General features: G+C 40.4%; 1 protein-coding gene across 2 annotated transcripts in view; it reads left to right on the forward strand.

Moving 5' to 3' along the window:
• Positions 1-22,174, forward strand: part of LOC102314635 (pro-neuregulin-3, membrane-bound isoform) — a 355,364-nt gene extending 333,190 nt beyond the window's left edge. For both annotated transcript variants that reach the window (XM_042223224.1, XM_042223225.1), the window contains 3 exons: positions 3,263-3,378; positions 5,660-5,845; positions 14,307-22,174. In XM_042223224.1, coding sequence (XP_042079158.1) covers positions 3,263-3,378; positions 5,660-5,845; positions 14,307-14,958 — 954 coding nt within the window. In that variant the 3' untranslated portion in view covers positions 14,959-22,174. The remainder of the gene's footprint in view (positions 1-3,262; positions 3,379-5,659; positions 5,846-14,306) is intronic.
• The last annotated feature ends 921 nt before the right edge of the window (positions 22,175-23,095 follow it).

A 23,095-nucleotide genomic window follows, 5' to 3' on the forward strand; every position in this document is an offset into this window, starting at 1 on the left:
TGGGCAGTGTGTTGCCCACTGTCCATCTCTCCATGAGTGTAATTATTTATATGAATAGTGGAATCATTGAGTCTTAATGTTGTAAAAAGTAATGTTAAGTCAAGTAAAGTGGCTGTATTGCCATTCCAACCATGTGCAGTGGTTTAGTACACAGTGAAGTGAGACGACGTTCCTCTAAGACCATGGTGCTATATATGACATATAACATCAACACAGGGTTACATAAATGTGCAAAAATTACAAAAAAATAAAACAAAGACAGTGCAACACCAGACAGAACAGAACGATACACACACCCGACAGTGCAGACACACTGGAAGTAAGTCAATAATGTTGCCTACTGAGAAAAGTAACTCCAAGTACTTCTATGTTACTGAAAACAGCTCTTTGCCATTAGCTTGAGTACACTGACTACATTGTCCAGGAGTTGCTTACCCTAGAGTACATTTATTTCTGAGTGTATGGATTTTATTTCATTGCATGCCAACAACAAGCTTATTAATTTCCCCTGGAGTAACAATCTGAACTCAAAGCTAGCCAGGGATTTTCTTTTGTCTCACAAAGAAAACCACAAAGGAAAATGCACACACTCACCTGTTAGTAAATGTAAAATCCTTTACAGTACTGTAAACACTGTACTAAGGTGATGGGTAGCTGATTGTGTGTTCAGCTTATTACCTTATTAATGAGAGATGAATTATTGTAATTGCAAATGCCTGAATTACACTTAATACAGGAACAAATTGTCTATGTCGCCTCAGTGTGTAATTTGAATATATTGTTTAGACATCAGTGCTTTCAGTGGGTAACACAGTGGCCTCATGTCATCAAGGTTTTGGGTACAAATCTCCTCTTTGCATTGGAGTCACTGTCAAGTTTGAATCTTCTCCCTGTGCGCTTTTCCTCCCACAGACCCGAGATCTGGTCTGGTTGTTTTTAAATTAGCCGTAGGTGTAGCTGTGAGTTGTGGTCTATCTGTATTAGTCCTGTGATGGACAGTCCAACTGTACAGGGTGTACCCCACCTCTCATTCATGACAGCTATGCTCTCCTGCTCCCCCAGGACCAAGAGTTGGATATTGTACCTCAGATCCATGATTTCCTTGTTTTTTTTCCCATCCATGTCTTTTCTCAGCAGTGTGCATACATGGAGCAACATTCCTGTTTTTCTATTACTTCCCTCGATATGCACTATTATATAACACATTTTTCATGTTTGCAGCTATGGGACTGTGTTAGTGTATCGCATCTGAATAACTCATAATTTCTGGGTTCGTAATATTGTGCAGTATTCCCAGCCTCACACTTTCTTCTTCAGACACTCTCAATCAAACACAATAGCACAAATGGTTTAACATGCCAGAATTAAATCCCCCATTCAAGTGGCGGCATTTGACCAGCTGTGCCACTTAACTTCAATTTTTAATATGAAATGATGTAAAAATGCTTTGTGCTGTCAGTTTAGTGCAATGTTGTTTATTTCTTTATAGTAGAATCCTAAGGAAACATTCCACAGATTTTTTTCTCTTTTCCTGCAGACATCGCCATTTTTTCTTTTTCTTCTTTTTTTTAAGCTCACGTTTGTAAATCTCCATACAAGGATGGAGCTTTTCTGAGAACAGCAGCTGACTTTTAGGAGTAATTTGGACTTTTGAGAGTTAACAAACATGTGAAAATGATTCAGCTCTGAAACTTTCTCTTCCGTTTAACTCATCTAACTCTCAATGGCAGTGAATGACTGTCAAGGTTGGGTTGACATTTTCGCCCAAGAATGTGGCTGTTCCTGTCCATCGGCCCATCGCAGGAGCATCAGGACCATCAGTTGCAAAGCCAACAAACTGTGCGCATATCGTTTCTGCAGAAATGATGCGCTGGTGCATAACTCCAAATCGCAGTTTCACACATTGCAGAAAAACATGGAACATGGCACAGTAACCGCACCAACACACCAACAACTCGGAACCTTATAGTAAATAATGCCAATGTTCTTCCACATACATTATGTTGGCTTCTAAAACTAGATGTCAGGTTTACATGGAGGAATAGTTTATAACAATTTAAATTTCTAACACCCCTGAATCATAAACATACTACATACCGATTCTTTTTTGGCCTCCTCTGATTTATCTGAACTGTCACACTATTTTCAAAGAGAAAAAAATGTGTAAAACTCAGTCTAGGCTGATACCTGATGTGTGGCTCCTGAAAGCTTCGCTCTACACATCTGATGGAGATGACAACAGATTATCAGTTATTTACTGTCTTATTGCAAAAAGATTGCATGTGTGTGACAACTTGACCTATTTCAATCAAGAACTGATAGTAGACACACTCGATCTTATTGCCGTTCTGTTGCTGCCTCAGCACAGCTGGTTTGAACACAGCAGCTGACTGCAAGTGGTTTCAGACCTGATCGCGCTTCCCAAAGCAGGGAGATCACATGGTAGCAATAATTTTGGTCATGCCTCAGTATTCGACCACTCTTTAAACTAGTGTGACTGTACCCTAGGTTATAAATGCACAGAAGATAAACTAGTGATTAAATAAAAAATAAAGTTATTAGAATTTCTGCCTTTTACCTATTATATTCACTTAAAGTCAATTCAGGCTTTTTATAATGTGAAGTAAAGGCCTCAAAATACTACGATCTCCTATGATCCCTGCACATGCTGCAGGGGTATATAAACATGTTGGGAGGGAGGAGAGGTGAGTGGAGAAGAAGTGCTCAGTGTATGACATGAAATCCTGCAGGAGTCCACAGCAGCATAACTAAGGGATAACCCCGAGACCCTGAATCATCTTAGTTATGCATACAATCACAATGCAGCAATCCATCTTGCCTTATTTTTTTTTATCTTTTTTGCCTTGTTGCAACATAAAATATTCAGAAATCAAGGGTATCTGTGACACAGTTCATTGTTGCTTGAAGAGCTGTGGCACAACCAGATGCCTTTGTGCTCTTGAATTCATCAAGATAGCAGCAACCTCCCTCTGTTCTCCACACAGCACAATACACCTCAGTCAGGAAAGAACTGTGTTGTGAAAGGTGGGAGAAGACAGAAACAGCATAAATCGACTCTTTCACGATCAGCCCCCACAATCGAGGCAGAAGACACTCTTCGTCTAAAAAAATCTAAATATATTATGATTAGAAAGGAGCAGATTCAGTCTGAGCAAACTTTAACATCATATGTTAAAATGCATGTGAAGGATTTGTCCTAATATATTGCATTTATTTTGCTTTTTCTCTTCTGTTTCCCCAGTGCTGCAAACGGCCATCCCAGTCTCGCCAGGGAAACGTCTGCGAGTCCAGCTTTTCACACTGCAGCATCACGACTACGCCACCCAGAAGCTCCAGAGGCACAGTAAAACATCACAGGTATGACATTTAATTGCACATGCAGAGACATCCAGGCTTTATGTTGTACTCCCCCTCTGTTCACTGCAGGAAACGGTAATAATGCAGAATATAGCAACAATGGGCAACTTCAATGTCCTTTCCTGTAATCAGCATAGACTCAGTGAAGAGAGAAATTGAATTATCCACATTACAGTGCAGACAAAGCTAATTGCTGATTTATAGAAGAATGATAGTAATTATAATTATAGCTATAAACACATTAATAAGCATATCCATAACAGTCATGAACACAGAGGAGATGAGACAGAGATAAAATCAGAAGAACACGAGCCAGCGCAGACGTGTATATCCCAGTCGGTCTTTCCTCACAGCGTTCAGCGGTGTGTCAGAGCTGCCTGGGATTTTGGCATGTTCGTCAGCAGGAATACACTCAAACACGCACACAGGAGTGTCTGCTTCTGAGAGTTCACATTCAAATCCTTGCCAAAGCTGTTTTTTTCTGTTACAGTACACACGAGCAAACACATTCACAGCACTTTGCAGGGAGCTCCTGCAGATTGAGTTTATACATTAGACCATTTGCCGGTATTTTGATTTCACAGTTCAAGGGAATTTCGGTAAACTAAGCACTGATTTAATAGCAGATTTCATGTCAGCATGTGTGTGAAAAAGACTTTCAATTTATCATTAAATCTAAACTCAACCCCTTTTAAACACTGACCCAGTTGGAAATCGTCAAACATCATGTGTAATGCTTTTATTTTTGGCCTTCTCTTCACTATGGCAGTTCAGTTAAAGGCATCCGCCTGTCAGTGCACACATGGATTTCTACCTGTTACTGCTAAGCAACTCCAGGAGCAGCTGGGGGTTAATCTCCTTTCTTCAAGTGGATTCAAGCAGTAGTTGAGATGAGATTTTCCCAGACAAACCAGAAATAGGATCAGACAACCTTCCAACCACAAAGTCCACCTGTCTAACCTTTTGGCTAAACTCCTGCAAGACTTTCCTCCCTCCTTTTTCTCTATATGTGGTTGTTCTCTGTGAAGAAAAACATTACTTGGTTCCTCTTCCCACAAATGATTTTATTAGAAACCAATCAGGGTTTGTTTTTTGCAACCTCATCAGCTCAGGGAGAGAGTTAGAGGCTATTGTCGGGATCCCAGAGTGTTCTGGGACACCACAGTCTAAAATAGCCAGGAAAAAAAACAGCCCAAGACTAATTCAGTGTTGCAGGATTTATCTCACATAAAAGCCTTTATAGAAAACTCTGCCAGCACTATTAAAAGTCTGACTGTAAGCTTCCAGTTGTTACAGCCAAGAAGCCCATTTTTAGAGGAAAATCTAGCCTTTAAAACTGCAGCGTTTTATGAATGAAAGCTTGAAATGGTGTTTGGACAAAAAAAAGAAAAAACTTTAAAGCTAAACTCAAAATACAAGAGCAGCATGAAGAGGGAATTTGCTTCTTGAGTAAAGCAAGTTTCTTCAAAGGTGTTTTTTTCCTCTTTTTTCTTCTGATGAAACTCCGAGCACATATCCTTTTTCTGCTACATGACCTTCTGTAGTAATCATTTTGGGGACCCTGGAACTTCAGCACAGGGAGCTTTTTTTATCAATTTTTAATTCTCACTTTTCACACTTTCATCACACAAATATAAAGATCGGCGCTTTGGTAGTGATCAACAGTGAATAGGTTCAGCCAGCAAATGGGGGTGGAGCCACTGGTGTGGGATTTTTATAACATGACATAATCAGCATATACATGAAGTTAAAGATGATGAATGTGCTCAGAAAGACTGTTAGAAGCAAGAGAACGTGTCCTGGCTTTTTCACTTATGAGGTGAACAAGAGAGAGCAAGAAACATAGAAAGGTGTTTCTGGGCCAGAAAAGCAAGAGCTTGCTGCAAAGCAATACTGTACATGGATGTTCTGCTAGGACCAATGGATGAACTCGCTGCTAGTAAGCTGAAGTAGGCAAGTTTTAAGTTAAACTTTTCCCAAGTTCAAGACAAGTACTTAAAGCAATGGCAAATGAGAGTTGACTGACATATGAGCAGCTAGTAAATAAATAAACTCTAGGGTTACCAATTTAGCAACTAGAGCTGGAAATGAGCATTAGCAACACGCCAGCTGAAAGAAGCAAATTTAAAATGAGCTGTGATCAAAACAGAGCTGTAAGAATCAATGTGCACTGCTAGCATAACATTACAGAGTAACATGCCAGCACACGTAACTGCAAAAATCTAATTAAACAGCACAAATACTCTTTTTAAATTAATTTAACTTCTTTTATCTTCCTCAGAAGCAGTTCCCTGTCTCACAGCCCTGACCAGAGAATGCGGGCAGCCCATTGGTCAGCTCCTCGCCGGACTCCACCCATACCCAAAGGAAGATTAAACCCAATTGGAGTTTCCAAGTATTCTGGCCCCGCCTACCAGCACCTTCAGGAAGTGGACTCATCTGAGAAGGAAGCAGAAGCACAAAGAGGGTAAGAATTTACTGAAGGTAGATACCTGCAAATTAAAAATGTTAATCCACATAAAAGAATAAATATATATATACACTACCAGTCAAACGTTTGAACACACCTTCACATTTAATGGTTTTTCTTTAATTTCATTACTAAAAGTTGGAGGTACATACTGAAGACATCAAATATATGCAAGATATATGGAGTTATGTAGCAAAGAAAAAAATGATAACTCCATATATGTTTTATAATTTATATTCTTCAAAGTAGCACTGGCCAGCTTTGGCCTTCTCTCAGTGAGCTTCATGATGATGTCGCCTGAAATCGTTTCACATCACAGGTGTGCCTTGTCAGGGTTCATTTGTGGAAATTATTGCCTTCTTAATGGGGTTGGGACCAGCAGTTGTGTTGTCACAAGTCAGGTTGGTACACAGCTGACAGCCCTATTTGACAACTGTTATGTCAAGAGCCAATCAGCTAAGTAAAGAGAAACGACAGCAGTCCATCATTACTATAAGAACTGAACTAAACTACAGTAAATTCCCCGAGTGCAGTCACAAAAACCATCAAGCGCTATGACAAAACTGGCTCACGTGAGGACGCCCCAGGAAAGGAAGACCAAGAGTCACCTCTGCTGCTGAGGATAAATTAATCCGAGTCACCAGCGTCAGAAATTACAGATAATGCCAAACAGAGATCCAGACACATCTCTACATCAACTGTTCAGAGGAAACTGCACAAATACAGCTTTATGGTCAGATAGCTGCAGGAAACCACTACTAAGGAAAAGCAACAAACAGAAGAGATTAGTCTGGGCCAAGAAACAGAAAGAATGGACATTAAACCAGTGGAAATCTGTGCTTTGGTCTGATGAGTCCAAATTTGAGATCTCTGATTCCACCCGCCATGTCTTTTCGCAGTGCAGAAAAGGTAAAGGGATAGTCTCTGCATGCATGGTTCCTACTGTGAAGCATGGAGGGGGAGGTGTGATCTTGTGGGGATGCTTTGCTGGTGACACTTTTGGGGATTTATTCAAAACTTGAAGACACACTGAACCAGCATGGCTACCACAGCATCCTGCAGCGACATGCCATCCCATCCTGCTTAGTTGGACCATTGTTTATTTTTCAACAGGACAATGAAGGAGAGTGATGGAGTACTACACCAGAAGGCCTGGCCTGCACAGTCACCTGACATAAACCCAGTGGAGATGGTTTGGGATGAGCAGAGTGAAGGCAAAAGGGCCAAGTGCTCAGCATCTCTGGAAATTCCTTGAAGCTCATCGAGAGAATGCCAAGAGTGTGCAAAGCAGTAATCAAAGCAAAGCGTGGCTATTTTGAAGAATCTAAAATATAAAACATGTTTTGAGTTATACTGTGTTTAGTTTTCTCCAGACAATGCACAGTGCATTATGGCCAGACATTTCCACTTTAGTCCCATCTTTCCAAAGGACATTGTTCCACGAGTCTTTCGGTTAGTTCAGACACACATGTGCTGCTGTGTTCTTTAGAGAGAGGTTTCTCCTGTCAGCCCTTTAAAACAAGCATGTTCACTTGTCTTCTAATTGTACCGTCATGAACTGAGGCCTGTAGAGTATGACAGGTTTTAGGTGTAAGGATTGCTTCAAGATCGAGGATGGCTGGACATTTTATTGACACCTCATTCTTGGGTTTGTTTGGAGTTTTTTTTTTTTTTTTTTATTTCATTCTGTATCTTCCAAATGCTGAGTCATTTCAATAAAAAAATCATTAACTGAAAAATGCAGCCGTGCTACAGACAGACAGTTTTCAAGAGCGAATATTTCAAAGTCAATTCTGTTTTTATATTTTTAAAAGCCAGCATTTTCTTTCTTTTTTTGTACTTTTCTCCCCTTCATCCATTTTGTTTCCACTCTGCTGAGAAAAGATAAAAACGAGATCACATTATGTCGTGGTCTGCAGCACTGTGGCACAAGTTCAAGGGAAACATTTCACCTGGTCCGTGCTTTTAAGGACTAGATTCAGACTGGACATCTGCATCTTGTCGTACTCTGTCAGGTAAATCACAGATTTCAAATGTAACCCTCCTGTGTTACATGTCTCAGATGAAACTGTATGTGCTTAGCAGCCAGAGCGAATGATTAGCAGAAATTTATTCGGTGTGAAAGGTGCTGTGCTCTGACCCATTTTTTTTGAGGGGGGAATCATGAGTCACTGCTTTACCCACCTGGACTGGCAAGCTTCACTTCAGGCATTCAGGTCCCAACAGTCCCAGCTCAGGATTAATCTCTGCATGACCTACATGCATACTAAAATAAAGAGGCAGAGGAGATGGACACAGCTGGACAAAAAGCTCTCACTCATATAACAGCGTATAAAAATTCAGTGATGTGCATTGGAGGTGAGCTCCCCCTGCTCCTGAAGCTTTATTTACACATCATTTGCATGAATATCGCTAAAGAGCGACTGTTGAGCTGCATAAGTGTGTCCTTAATCAAATGTCCCATTCAAATGGCTCTCGGGTCAACTCAAGTGTTTCCTGCAAATCCTAAAGTCCACCACCAGAAATGAAAATGTCAAACACGAATTTAACGGAATCAGTTACTTTTTTGTTAAATTAATGTAAATAATCATAGTTATTCTCATAGAATTCAGTTGTTTAATTGAAGGAATGCAGCAAACCCACCGTAATAACCACCAGAACTATTTCAGCTAGCTGTGGATTGATATACTGATGGCTAAAACAAGACAACTGACCCAGTTTGGTTAGGCTATGAAGTCTTTATTTTACAACCAGTTTTCCTTTATTGTGTTCAACATTTTCCGAACTTACAAGATGACTTTAAACAAATTGTACAGATCTGCTACATAACCAGAAACTTGTAACAGGATATTTTACAGAGATTTCAGCTTTATAAACAATATGCAAGGACCAAGATTTATAGTCCAGGTCTTAATAACCGAACACGTTTGAAGAGACTGTTGATGCATGCTAGAGAGCCATTGCATTTGCTGAAGTGCAATCTTAAACCATTTTTATTACCGTTTTTTAAAATTATCTACATTCTTCAACAACAACAGATAACACGGTAAGAGCTCTCAGCCTGGATATGGCTGTACTGGAATCCCCTTGAAAATTAACCATTACGTGCTCAGTCAGCAGATTAATCAGTGGCGTCCTAGATTTAAAGTGAAGTAACTGTCTGGTCAGAACAAAAGTGCCCACATGAGCTCAAGTGTTCTCTGATCACAAACCAATCAGCTCATATGTTAGCCCAAGGCTTCTGTGGTAGCTCTGGTAAGCCTGGTAAGGACTCTCTGATTGGGCCAAATAATTCCTCTTTTTAGCCCAAGCAGTCTGTGAGAAACAAACCCTGGCAAACCAGACTTGGATTGGTCCAAATTTCATCAGCTTCAAGTTTATCTTGGTTATCAAAGGGCTCCCACTGGTTGTGATGTGCATTCTGCTGGATCTACGTTTAAGCTTAAATTGAGTAAAGCATTAGTTTAGGCGTGCCAACATCAGAGTATGGGGCATAATATTTGAATGGGGAAGGAGGACCAGAAGAGGATGCTAGGGGATAAGGTGAGATAGAGCCAGAGGAGCTGAAAGAAGAAGAATCCGAGTGCCTGCATTTGCTGCACATATAGAAGATGCTGTAGCTCTACCTTTCATATATATGTTAGTGTGTACAATAGTACTGGCAGGTTAAAGACAAAGCCCACATAATGTCTGAATCCACTGATAATGGCCAATCTACATTTGCCATTTACGTGTCTCCTGCATGCTCTTTGCAGGCAGTTCATCACCTAAATCACACAAAGTACTTACTGTAGTGTCATGAGCAGTGTTGGTCAAGTTACTTGAAAAAAGTAATCAGTAACTAATTACTGATTACTTCCCCCCAAAAGTATTCCCATTACTTTACTGATTACTTATTTTCAAAAGTAATCGGTTACTTAGTTACTGAGTTACTTTTTAAAAACACGATTTACAACCTGAAGAGGTGATAAAGCGATAGATCTTTCAGCCCAATTCTACTTTTTCTGCATAATCCATCATACAAAATGTAATCAAATGGAAAAGTCTATTTTTAAAACTTGTTTTATCAGTTTTAATCTTTTAACTTTATGCATCAAGCAAAAATTACATTATATGCAACATTCTCTGACTGGAAGAAATTAGTTTAACATTTAAACTTATTTTCTGCACATTCCAGCACATAAATAAAATATTTTTTGTGTTTACACTCAGTCTTTCAAATAGATGCAAGTAAAACACAGCAGAAAATAAATAAAGTCAAAGACTCAGCGGTCCTGTTGCTCTATTTTCACCTGTAAAGCAGGAGTGGGGCAGGCGGAGGTTTACCCTGGTGCAGGTGTGCCGCAGCGCTCAGTGGAAGAGTCCGCGAGTTTCTCTGTGAATTTCCCATTATGTGGTAGCGCACTCCCGCACTCGATATATTATCCATTGTTGATCTGCACACAGCTCTTGTCACGAACGTCGCACTCGCTTACGTCACTGTCGTGAGACATTCTTGCAAAAAAATCACGGTTTAAGTAACGCAGTAACGCAGCGTTCCTACGGGAAAGTAACGGTAATCTAATTACCGTTTTTGCAATAGTAACCCCTTACTTTACTCGTTACTTGAAAAAAGTAATCGGATTACAGGAACTGCCCATCTCTGGTCATGAGGAAAGGATAACTGGGGAAATATCCTGGGTTGATTTTTTCGAAGTAGTCCAATGTTCATGTGCAGAAAAACAAACTAAGAGCTTACGTACCCTTTGGTGCTCAAACTTGGCTCAAATCCTTCTGCCCTTGTCCAGAGAATATCCGTGCGCTCCACTGCACTGCATTCCAACTCCCTGTCATGGAAACGCACACTCATGCATGCTTTCACAGATGCTGCATGAAAATCCCACATAGTTCGGGTACGAACACGTGAGCAGGTTGTGCAAAATATACAGGAGGTCATGCTTACTCGCTTACTCAGTCTCACACTTAGTACTCACATGCTCAAACGCATGTATTCAGACTGAGTCACTGACCTGCACGCACTCGCTCACCTACTCGCTTACTCGCCACCTAATGTAAGATTTCACATAAGAGCAGGTGGACCGACAGACAGCAGCATCGCTCTCCCATAATACGGTTGTCTGGGTTGCCATGGAGACATTTGCCCATTGCTGCATAGAGTCTGAGTGAGATAGAGAGGCATAAGCTTCGGGATACAAGTAGTTTGTTTTTTTTAAATGCAGTAACCTTTAAGAAAACGGCAGCAAAGAAGTAAAAAGTCATGAAAGAGAAGACAACGTGACAGTTTGGAAATGTTTTAAAGAAAGGCTGCTCGTTTCTTTTTCACACCTCTCTGGGAAACCTAGTGTTATCTCAACAAAATGGATGACGGAGAGAAGTTGCATGAATTTATTTGTTTTCTTTTTCTGTGGGACATGCTGGATTTTCCCTCCTCTCGATTTGTCGTATATGCACAACCTTCAATTAGAGAAAACACTGCTTTTTTAAGTCTTGATGAGTAGGCGTGCACACCTACCTGCAAATAAAATGCACACATGCTCCTTCTTTGTACGTTTCTCAGTGTTGTAAGATGACTGCGTCGTTTAACAAAAGGGATCGTATTCTGAATTTATCAACAGAAACAAGGGATATATTAAGAAATGATCTGTAGGGCAATAGATTAATGAAAATGACTGTTAACACTTGTACATGTAATGAGCTCCCATTAAAGATAAAAGGCTGGTCACTTATCTCACCTCACTTGCACACAATCTCTCTGTAATTCCCCCGTAGCTGCTGCCGCTTCGCTCCGGGGTCTATATTTGAACTGTGCTTCATAGACTTTTGCAATCTGATTGTGTTTCAGCCCATCAAAAGAGAGATTTGTCTGTGAATGTTATCTTGGGAATTAGCACCCTCGCATCATCCTCTCTTATCGCTTGCAGGATCCTCTCTGTGGGCCCACTAAACCTCCGCTGTCGTTTTCGGAGAGGTTTTCATGTCTCGGAAAAACACTGCGGAGATAAAACAAGGATGCGATTTCCTTTGAGTCTGAAAAGGCACCTTCTCCACCCACCGCTATTTTTGCACACTTTGATGGAGAGCAGAAGCGTGTGTGATGAGGGTATCATAAGGAAGAGGGACCCCAAGTTTAATCTGAACATGGCAATAAAGGCTTGGCTTGGCAAAGGATTATGAATTATTACACAAAGATAATGAAGCTCTGCTCTTGATTACAGCTGAATTTAAACACTGATAATGCTGAGGGGAATGGTCAGTCCTGGAAAGAGGACGAAAGCGTTTATATTCAAGAAAGACAGAATAACAAGACCCAAGTGCCTATACTGTTGCACAAAAAATCAGACTTCTCCACACTTTTATTCATTTTCCATACAGACGCTCGCCATAATTGACACAAAGAAAGTAGAGGCTAAAGTTACAATGGAGATAAAAGTGTGGAATAACAGTAGTGGTTTAATAAGCAGTTATTGCCTTTATTGAGCTGATACAGGCAGGTTAGTGCCCGCTTTCTGCATAAGCGAGATTTTTATGTCTATATAAAGAAGACAAACAAATCCTCTGATTGCAAAAAGATTGCGTACAAGTCTGTGAGAAAATGACCCTACTTCTTACTCGATTTGCGGTGTCAGTAAATATTTTGCTAACATGTTTATGCTCTCAGTTATTACACCCAAGTATTAGCTTTTACAGCAGGATGTTTTGCCTTGTAATGTATAGAGTTATTTACCAACTATAGCAGGTATGTGCGTTAGCATATGGACAGGGTGACAGCCAAAGTGTCAAACTTACACCTTCAAAGACGTCCAACATTCTCTGGTGCTTAAATCCATCTTTTTGCACCTTATTGCTGACTAAATATTAGTTAGGTTTCATTTTTTCACCATGTAACTGTAAGCTAGCAATCGATTTCTACTTCAAAGTTCACGATTTCCACCCAGTGCCAGCATTTACAAACATATAAGGGTGTAAGCCATGTTTGTGGACTGATCTCTGTGAGTTCTGTGCCAGAGTTTCAGTTAGCAATCACAGGTGAATCACAAATCACAATTATCACAAATAATCATGATTTTATTTTAATATCTTCAATCATAAGCCTTTCCTAACTATTACCAAGAGTTGTATCAGCCCAATATCAACTTTGTCTTTGCAGCAACCAAATTTCGGGGCACTCCAAACGACAGTGTCGGACTGGTATCTCCGTCTTCCTTTCCCTCTATTCCAAAAACGTCTCACGCATCTATAACCTTGCATCGAACCTGCTTCACATGAATATGAAAATGCAATGAGCCTTTTATATGTCTGTGTATTAGCAAATGTTCATCAGTATTGCTGTTGGAGCAGTGCAACAGGATAAGTGACAGCAGTGCATCTTTGCATCAAGCCAGACTTGAAAATGACACAAATACTGATGGTTTCGGTCTCTCTTGGCAGTCAGCTTTCACACCCCAAAGTTAAAACTGTTCTGTATTCTCACTGTGAGGAAGCTAAAAGCAGTGGCTCCTGTTACGTTGCTGTCTCACCGCACCTTTTACTTTGAATGCTCTGACAACAAATAAATAAATAACACTCCAGACAGCAGTGTTTTTTACTCCGTGAGCCGATCTCTGCCTGTAACCTGGTTTCTTGTGTTCATGTAAATGCCGCCACTGATTGTGAAAGAGTAGCGGGCACACAATGAAAGGTATAATTTGGCTAGGCTGAGCACGAGGACAAACAAGCTAAGGCTAATGGGAACAGACAGACTAAATCAGTAGAGCACAGAAATGGAAATGGACTGAAATACTGATTTACCCAGCAGCGCCATTTGAACATACAGTACTATACACGGGATGTTGACAGGTAAAGCAGCACAAGTCAGATTTGTGAAAACATTCAAATCTGAGGCGTGAGGAAGAAGAAGCAGGCACTGAGTATTATGGTGCTGATTTAAAAACGTGAGTGCTGTTTTGCACTTTATGTGCACAAAAGCTTTTCAAACTGAACGATCTTGACCGAAAACCGCTTTCTGCTTTTTTTAAGGAGGAAAAATTAGCACACATGATGTGACTGCCTCAGTCGTCCTTGAGCAAAGCTCGAGTCATTAAAATCAATAATTAAAAAATGAACTCTCTGTTACCTCCTTACTTATGTAAAGGAGTTGAGGGTTTTTTTTGAGTGCATGTGTGCAGACTTGGATATAAAGAGATGAAAGAAAAATGTCAGACTCATCTTCTTCCCCCTCCGCATCCGTGGTTAGCCTGTGAGATGGCAGAGGGCGGAGAGCTGCGCCTGTGTGTATTCTGTCAGGGCTTCAACGTGGGAGTTTGAAAAAGCGATTGAGTTTAAAACACACCCGAGACACGATGACTTCTCCAAGTGAAGTGTGGAAGTTTTTATCCAGCTGAATAACCTTCACTCCTTTCCTTTTCCTTTTTTGTCTCTGTCTTGTTTGTCTTCATTCCCCATTTTCCTTCTTCTCTAGTGTCCAAGTGCAGGGAGAGAACCAGTGTGATGACACCTTCCTACATATGCAAGCTCCTGCGATGCAGGCATTGTCGCCATCGCCTTGGAGCGGCTGCGTGGAGGTACGCGCACATCTGTGTCCTCCATCTGAACCCAATCCCACCACTCGCAGCCTGAGAAGGCCGGGGCGCCGTCAAAGCCACTCCCCACCTCCCCCGTTCCGCTCCTGCTCTATTCCCATCATTCCATCTGTGCAGTGTCACCATGACAATGAGGTGTCTTGCATGCAAACCACCCCAGCGACCACAACGATGTCAGTCACCTGTGGGGCCACGCCTTGCAAGGAGGAGAAGAAAGAAAAGGCAGCGCACGCCCCGTTGTTTTCATCTTCCTGCTCGTCTGCCATTGGACGGCAGCAAGATGAGGTGGCCCTGCTGCTCGAAGAGGCACAGGAGCAACTCAGGGCGTTGGCGCTGGCTCACAGGAAGCAGGAGGGGGGTGGAGTCTTCACCGGCACCTCAACGGTTGCACTGGTGGAAGCCAGAGAAACTGTTTGCTTCCTGAACGTTAACGGAGGAAGTGCCGGGGCGCTGAGCTGTAACGGACCCACGCAGACCCAGCTACTCAGCCCCAGCCTATCACACAGAGACCTGGGCCAAACCGGCCAATGAGAGGGCATGATTTAGGACATTCACTTACTGTTTTACACTGTTTGACAGACTCTGGTGTTCTGCATCTGTGGGATGACAATGAAAATGCTGAATTAAAAAACAAAAAAGAAAAATGTAATATCATGGATAATCCGAAATGTGCTGATGATATGCATACTGTATGTACACGAGCATACAAACACTTCTCGAGTGGCCGCCTTTACACCGACTGACAGTATGGAAAAAGAAAAAAAAAATATTCACATGCATTTATTTACCAAACAAGAGAAACACTTCTACTTAGACAAAAAGAAACCAAATAGTCTGTCAGATCCATGGTGTTTTTAATTGTAAAAAGAATATATAAATATATATATATAAATATATATGGATATAAATATATGGAATTCAAAAGTGACCAAGTAAAGTTGAAGAACACAGGAATGATGTAACTATTTTTGTTTGTTTTTTCGTTCTCTTGGTTTTGTATTCTCACATTTTGGTTCTGGCTCGATGAAGAACTCCATTACTGTCCCGCCGCACGTCCGCGAGTCGTGAATCGGATTCGGCGAGCCTGCGCGGAATCAAAAACGACCAACGAGAAAAAGGAGCCACCACACCAATTTCACCCCCCTTTGCCTTTTGAAAAACTGTTACCCAGCCAAGAATTACAACGCAGCCGTCTGTGGTAATCAAAAACACTTTGAGGATTTACGACGCAAAACAAAAACTCCCCAGCTTTGTGTGTGCGCGTGTGTGTGTCTGTGCTGGGAAGCCACGAGGGACGAGACAAGGAAAAACTAGGGTTTCATTTGGAGCCACTCGGATTTGAGAGGGCAGATTGTGGAGATACTGACTCCAGTTTGGCCAGTGTTGGAAACCAGTCTAGATTATTTTTGTTTTTATTACAAATTATATTTTCACACTCATATGCACACACGCTCGCCTGTGAATTATTATTTGGTTGCTTGAACGAATGAACAGAAGGACTGAGAAGGACAGTGGGCTACGGGGCTCTACGGGAGTGGATGTTTGTTTTATTTTCCATTTTTTTGGTTATTAATGAACAATGCTGCTTTCTGGGGCTGATGGGAGGGACAACCACATGGTTTTGGTATTGAAACAAGAAATAAATGTCTCTATGTTGTATCCTATGAATTGGAAGCTTTTGAATCTCTGTATGAAGTTACAGCCAAATGTCTCTGGTGTCACAAAGTATAAAAACAATGGTTGCAATTCTGGTAAAGACTTTTCCAAAATAACTGTTGTTTTGATTGATTGCTTGAAAGACAGCAACCTGCCCGTAGATGCATGCTGGATAACATCACTCTGAGGGTTTACACTGACAGTGTTACTTTTGACCTTTTCACAACTTCACCAGCTTGAAGACATCTGGGATCAGCATTCATGAAGCACTTTATTTTGTGGAGCTCCTGATTTTCTGTGCACTGAATACCAAAATGTTTTAAAATGTGGTGCCGTTTCCTGGCTGTAGATGGACAGCTACAGCCATTTTTATAAATTAAGCCAACAACCCTCAGAAAAATGTTCACCACTGTGGGAAAGCCCAGGAATTTGTTTTTCAGGCGGAGAAAAGCGCCATATGGATGGGAATGTGTCAGTATTCATTCAAATTCGTGTGACACAACTGCAAACTTATGTAAAACCTACCAAAATGAAATAGAATCGATAGTTAAATATCAAACCCATTTTAAATAAAGTATATCAGACTCAGGAATAAATGCAACTTAATTGTTAAAGTGAACTAAATCTTGAACTTTGCACAGAAGAAGTAAGATACACATCTTCTTCTTCAACGTGGCTTTAAAGCCATCAGAATCTCTAAAACAAGGAAATGATGACCTGCTTTTAGAGTTTTGCTAGTCTAACTGTAGTACATATGAACCAACCATGACCTGTAATCTATTACTTTGTGTTTCCAGACACAGATTCTCATATGTATGAATCACACTGACATATTTCCCACATTCTAAAAAAAGGGGGGGAAAAAATCCACATTTGGTGGTTTTGTTGTTGGTGGAAATCATTTTGCAGTTTGAAGCAGAGACTCCAGTTTAACAGTTCAAGTCACACACTTCAAAGCTTTTCACACATCGTTTGTGTTTCTTTTTTATTGTGTTATTAATTCAAACTGCATTAGGGAGTAAGATGTAGCTGTTTTAAAACTACTGGGTTAGGTCTACTTAAAACTACAATAACTCCAATTCTTTTCAAGCACTGTTTTTTGGTTGCCATGGTGATGCATCCCTGCTTTGTCTATGTGCTCCCAACATAAAACTTACTTCTGTTTATAACTATTCTAAAAATAAATTTACTTATAAAGTCGCTTTTTTGCATGACAGTCAGCACAGCACCTTTTCATGACTGTTTCACAGGCTGCTTTGAGCCTGAGCTCGGACAACACGCATGAAAACACTCAACATGAAAACCCTTAACAATGTTAACGACAACCAAACATGCAGTATTTTTTGTTAGCCTCGTGTCTCTCCACGACACTTTCCCGTACACATGACCAGCACTCCTGAGAGGTCTGATTCATTAGACTAAATTCAAAGAAATTTGAACTCTTTCAGCATGCACTTTTCAAATTTCTCACAATGGGGATCCTTTTCCATTTTTTCTTTTAATAAATGCCTGAATGGCATGGCTAAATCTAATTCACACATAGAAAAAAATTGTCTATATCCGGCTTGCTTTAATTCTTTGTTCCTTTTGTTTATTTGAAGGCTTATGTTCCAACTAAACCCTCAAAAAGGTTCTTTTCTATTTTTCTCTGAAGTTTTGGCTGTTTGACACGAATGTCCAACTATAATTTCTTTACCCATAGAAAGTGCTAATGGCTTGGAATGTGGAGGCAGAAAAAAAACGTGGATTTCTTCATTTGTCTGATTGCTAGCTTCACTGTGAGCTGTTATCAGGTTAAAGTCTGACAGCACTGTGTAAATTTGAGTTCTTATCTGAGCCAACTGGACTCTGCATCAAATACCAGTTTTTACAACATTTATGAAATGTTTCAAAATTAAAAAAAAAAACAGCAAAGCTTTGGAGGTTCAAAGAGCAGTAAGTCATGGCCTGATGACAAACAGGCATTTCCATTTAACTGACACTTCTATAAGAGTTATTACTGCACCTTGAGAAAACTGTAATTACTTTTGGCATGCAGGTACTTCAGCACAATGTACATCTGAGCATAAGCAATTATACAACAGAAGAGAGGGAAAAACTAATTTAATGGAGACGTCTCTGCTCCTCTCTGAACATCTTTAAATGGTTTTCCTAGCAACTGAAGGTCGCTTGCTGCATAACTTCACATTGTGCTAGTCATGAGAAGCAGCAAAGTAATAGAAATGAGGGCGTTTATTTGATTAGAAAAACTTGATTGACTTTCTTTTTATTACTCAAAGATTTAGAGAGCATATCTGCCTCTCTTCATTAGAGTCAAAATGCATTTAAAGTTTAATTAGGTGTATGCAAAGACTACATTTAACCATGTGCTGTAAAGAATTCATATTTCTCTTTAATTTTTCTTTGGCAACAATGCCTTGTTCACCATATGCCATCAAAATCTTTAACTCCAAAATCTTAAACGTTTCACAGCTAAGGTTCAAGGTTCTGTATTCGTCACATGCAAAGTATAACACACAGTGAAATGTAACCTGACATGCTCTTCAACGAAGATGGTGGGGGGGACGACATTATATATAATATATGCAATATATACTATATATGCACACATGCTACGGCAAGGAAGAGCCAGGACAACAGCTCGGGGGGAGATATTGTCATGTAGTAGGATCCACTGTGGATCCTATAACAGAGAGACAGAACTGTACAAGGTGCACTCTCACAATATGAGACGAGCACCACCGAGGCTGGAGATAGAGCACGTGGAGTCCAGGAATTGAAGAATTGTTGTTTCTGAGTCAGTCACACATGCATGTCTTCAAACAGTGATGCCAGAGTACATGGGGAGATGGTGGTGATATGGACCTCTTATTCACGAGGTTTATGATCAAGCTTGTAAGCATTAGCTGATCATTTCAGTACTGCATGTCCTAAGGCACATGAATCACTAATACCCAAGGCTCGCAGAATCAGACTTTGTAAGAGCAATTACTCATAGCACTGCTTTTATATACAGTATAACTACATTTGTTTTTAATGAATCCATAAAATCATTTATGATTCAAAGTCTGAGTTTAAGCAGATGATTTATTGGAATACAATTCCTCTTCATGCTACAAGCCTATGCAGGCGGGGTGCAGTTTTGATGTTTCTAACACAGAAACTGCCTACGAGTGCCTGCAGAAAGACGTCTCTTTTCCGTTAACAGATGCAAAGATTTATGCTCTCTGCTGCAGTTTAGCTACTTCAGCTGTATTCAGTCAGGTGGCTAAAAGTGAGGTAGTTAACACAATCAGTACAGTGCCTGTTTGTGTGTGTGTGCCTGAGAGTGTGTTTGTGTGTGTGCCTGAGAGTGTGTTTGTGTGTGTGCCTGAGTGTGTATGTGTGTGTGCCTGAGTGTGTATGTGTGCGTGTGTGCGACTGATGGCAGGGAATAGAGGTTAGACCATCAGGCCAGAGAGATAAGAGCTATAGTTTGATCCTCCCAAAGCACTCGACTGCCAGCCCAGCCAAGCCCATCAGACCTCATCTGAACTGCATGCCAGTTCACTGACAGTGTTTGTTTGCATTTTTATGGATAGATAGTGTGAGTGTGTGTGTGTGCGTGTGTGTTTTAAATGCTTGCGTGTCAACATCTCTTTCTTTACTCTTCCAGCCATATGCCCTCCTATCCTTACACAAACTCCTGCAGCATGGATAGCTACACATCTAGATAACAAGCACACTTAAATATAGAGCAATGAGACTTTGCTCCCGAAGGTGGTTTGAACTGGATCAAGTCAGAGATATATACAGAGAGTCTGAGACAGTGAAATAGGAGCTATGAAGTGCATACTGTCAGCTTGGCTCTAATTCAGGCTGTTTCCCTCTTTAAAGCACAAGATCCTGGATGGTGACAGAAGAGCTAATCCTTATAGCGACAGTGGGCTGTGGGCTGGGTAATCACTATAGGAAAGAGTGTATGTGTGTGTGTCAGTGCCTTTCCTAATTTGCAATTCCAAAAAAAGTTGGAACACTATGTAAAAGAAAAACAGAATGAAATGATTTCTGTATTCACAACAGAACATAGAAAACATATCAAATGTTTAAACTGATGTACTATTTTCTGTAAAATATTAGCTCATTTTAAATTCTATGCCAGCAACACATATCATAGATGTTGGCAACAAAAGGCTGAAAAAGTAACCAGTGTTAAAACGAAAGAGCAGGATGAACATTTTGCATCTAATAAGGTTAATTAACAGGTCAGTAACATGATGGGTATAAAAAGAGCATCTTAGAGAGACACAGTTTGTCAGAAGTAAAGATGGGCAGGGGTTCTCCAATCTGCAAAAACCTGCATTTATAAATTGCAAAAAATGTCATAATAGTGTTTCTTAATGGAAAATAATGACTTTGAACATCTCCTCATCCACAGTACACAATGTTACCAAACGTGTCAGAGAATCTGTAGAAATCTCTGGATGCAAGGAACAATAATGGCTTTGGAATTGGCAGCTTGCCAATCTGGGACAACATCTGGAAAAGTGCCTCCGGTACAGAAAGGTATATAAAGGTTTAAGAGCAACATCATCTCCGATTCTATGCCTTTTTCAGGGAAGGCCTTTCATATTTCAGAAACCACATCTGACTTTATTGTAACAACCTGACTTCGAAAAGTCCAAGTGCTGAAATGACCTGCCTGAAGTCCTGACCTTTCACCGACTGAGACCGTTTGGAGCATCATGAAACCAAAGATACGAAGACCAGGACTTTGTGAGCAGCTAGAATCCTCTAGCACGCTCATTCCGAAACTGCGGTACGTGTACCACTGGAGGTACATGAGCTCCCTCTATGCGATTAAATAATATACCATGATCTGACTGGGGAATTTCAGAAAAATTTAAATGTACAGCTCTGCTATCACTTCCAACATAAATGTAAATATACAACATATACAACATTCATTTATAAATATACAACATAAATATAAATGGAGACAGGACACTAACCAGCAGTGACGTTCTTACGGTTACTGAAGTTGGGCTAGCTTAGCATATAATGATGTGCTGCGTAGTGGTTAGCTACACAGCTATGGTTAGCTTTCTTTTTTTTCAAGGGGCTTGTTTAGATTCAGTAGAACAAAGCATTGAAACATGTTAAAAACACAACAGCCTTAACAAACGCAGAGTATTTTGGACCCGAAAGCATGGTTCATCACTTAAAGACCAGATATCCCACCTGCTGTGAATGTTTTAATGCACTACGGTTGTTATTGCCACCACTTGTCACATCCTGTTTATGACAGTTAAAATAAAAAACATCATGTCAGAATTAAAATTGTCTTGTGTAAACTGTATATTGTGTTAAATAGGCCTATACTACTGTACTTTAATGTCGGTCATAAGGGTGGTACTGGCCATATATGAGGTGGTACTCATTGTGAAATGTTTGAGAACAACTGCTCCAGCAGACAAGAATAGCAAAACATTCCTCATGTTTGAAATTTAGCTGGTGAGTTATAAAAGAAGTGACCCTCTCATGAAGGACCAAACTACCTACAGAGACCACCACACTTTTTTTAACCTGTTTTTACCTGTTATATGGCAGCACGGTGGCACCGTGGTTAGCACTGAAGAAGGTGCCGAGTTCAATTCCACCATCAGGTCGCGGTCTTTCTGTGTGGAGTTTGGATATTCTCCCTGGGCTTCCTCCAAAGACATGCAGTGGTGGGAGTTGTGCAATGGGGATAGGTTAATTGGAAACTCTAAATTGCCCATAGGTGTGAAAGTGAATGCGAATGTCTTTGCACTCACATTCAGACTGGCGACCTGGGCCTCTTGGCCCCAAGACAGCTGGGATAGGCTCCAGCCCCCCCGGAACCTGAAAAGGATAAGCGGCAGACAATGAATGGATAGATACCTGTTATAGCTGATCTAAAGTTGAGCTTTTTAACATGGAAGTCTGAAGAGACTTTTGGAGCCAAAGGAGTGCAGTTTCTGGCACTTCCACTTTGGCTAAGTATTTCAGCGCCAGTTGTTGCAGTTTGTTTCTTTCAAGCCTTTTGGCTGTTCTCACCCTTGAAAGATGGAGTCCACCAATAATTTCATAACACATGTTACTAATAATTAATAATCTTTTTCCAGTTTAAATTAAAAAATTTAATTAATTTCAATTTGTTTATTTTAAAATGTGGTAGGATTAAAAAAAACATCTAAGCATATCTGGAAAAAGAAAGATCGGATTCCAACACCCACAAATGTGCACAGAGAGCTAAGATTAGCCCGTCATTCAAGACAGACTATGCAGAATTTTACTTTAATTTGCCAGCTCCATTTTCTGGTGTCAGGACCAACCAGGAGCAAATCCATTTGCATGTGCAGATCAACTAATCTTCACATGGTTTCAGGAACATAGCAGCCTATAATGAGTGGTTTCAGGGCAGATACAGTAAAGCACGCTTGCATAATGCCTAAATGACAGTGTGTGTGGTACTCAAATTACAGCATCTCAGTACGTAGTGTGAGGCAACACGTTAAGTGTTTCAGCGTATTCACTTTCAATATTTCATATGAATTACAGCGTACCTGTGGTTTTTCTTTTTTCTTGCTTTATTTGTCGATGCGGTGCCGCCATCCAAGTTAATTTGTTTGAGCAAAATACTTTTAAATTCTCAGTTTGAAAAACATCACAAATGAAAAGCAAAGCCTTGCACATCTCAAGCTGTGAGCGCTCAATTCCTCCTGATGAGCAGGAAAGTTGCTAAGCAGATGCAGGTGCTGGAAACTCTTTTAAAGATCTACTTTATTATTACAGAAACTCAGATCCATATATTAGATTAAAAGTGCAGGATGTCATATGAATAGGATCAATTTCTTGAAACCCTGGTGGCATTTAGACATAAATCCAGATCAAACAAGTTTGCCGCAGCCTGTTATATTCATTCAAGAAGGAAAAAGAGAACAAAAAATATGATTCTACAATTTAGAAGTAACACATTTTAACAAAAGAACAAAATACAGCATCATTTTTA

The sequence above is a fragment of the Haplochromis burtoni genome, unplaced genomic scaffold (genome assembly GCF_018398535.1).
Source record: "Haplochromis burtoni strain Fernald_Lab_line unplaced genomic scaffold, NCSU_Asbu1 Contig_106, whole genome shotgun sequence".
NCBI lineage: Eukaryota > Metazoa > Chordata > Actinopteri > Cichliformes > Cichlidae > Haplochromis > Haplochromis burtoni.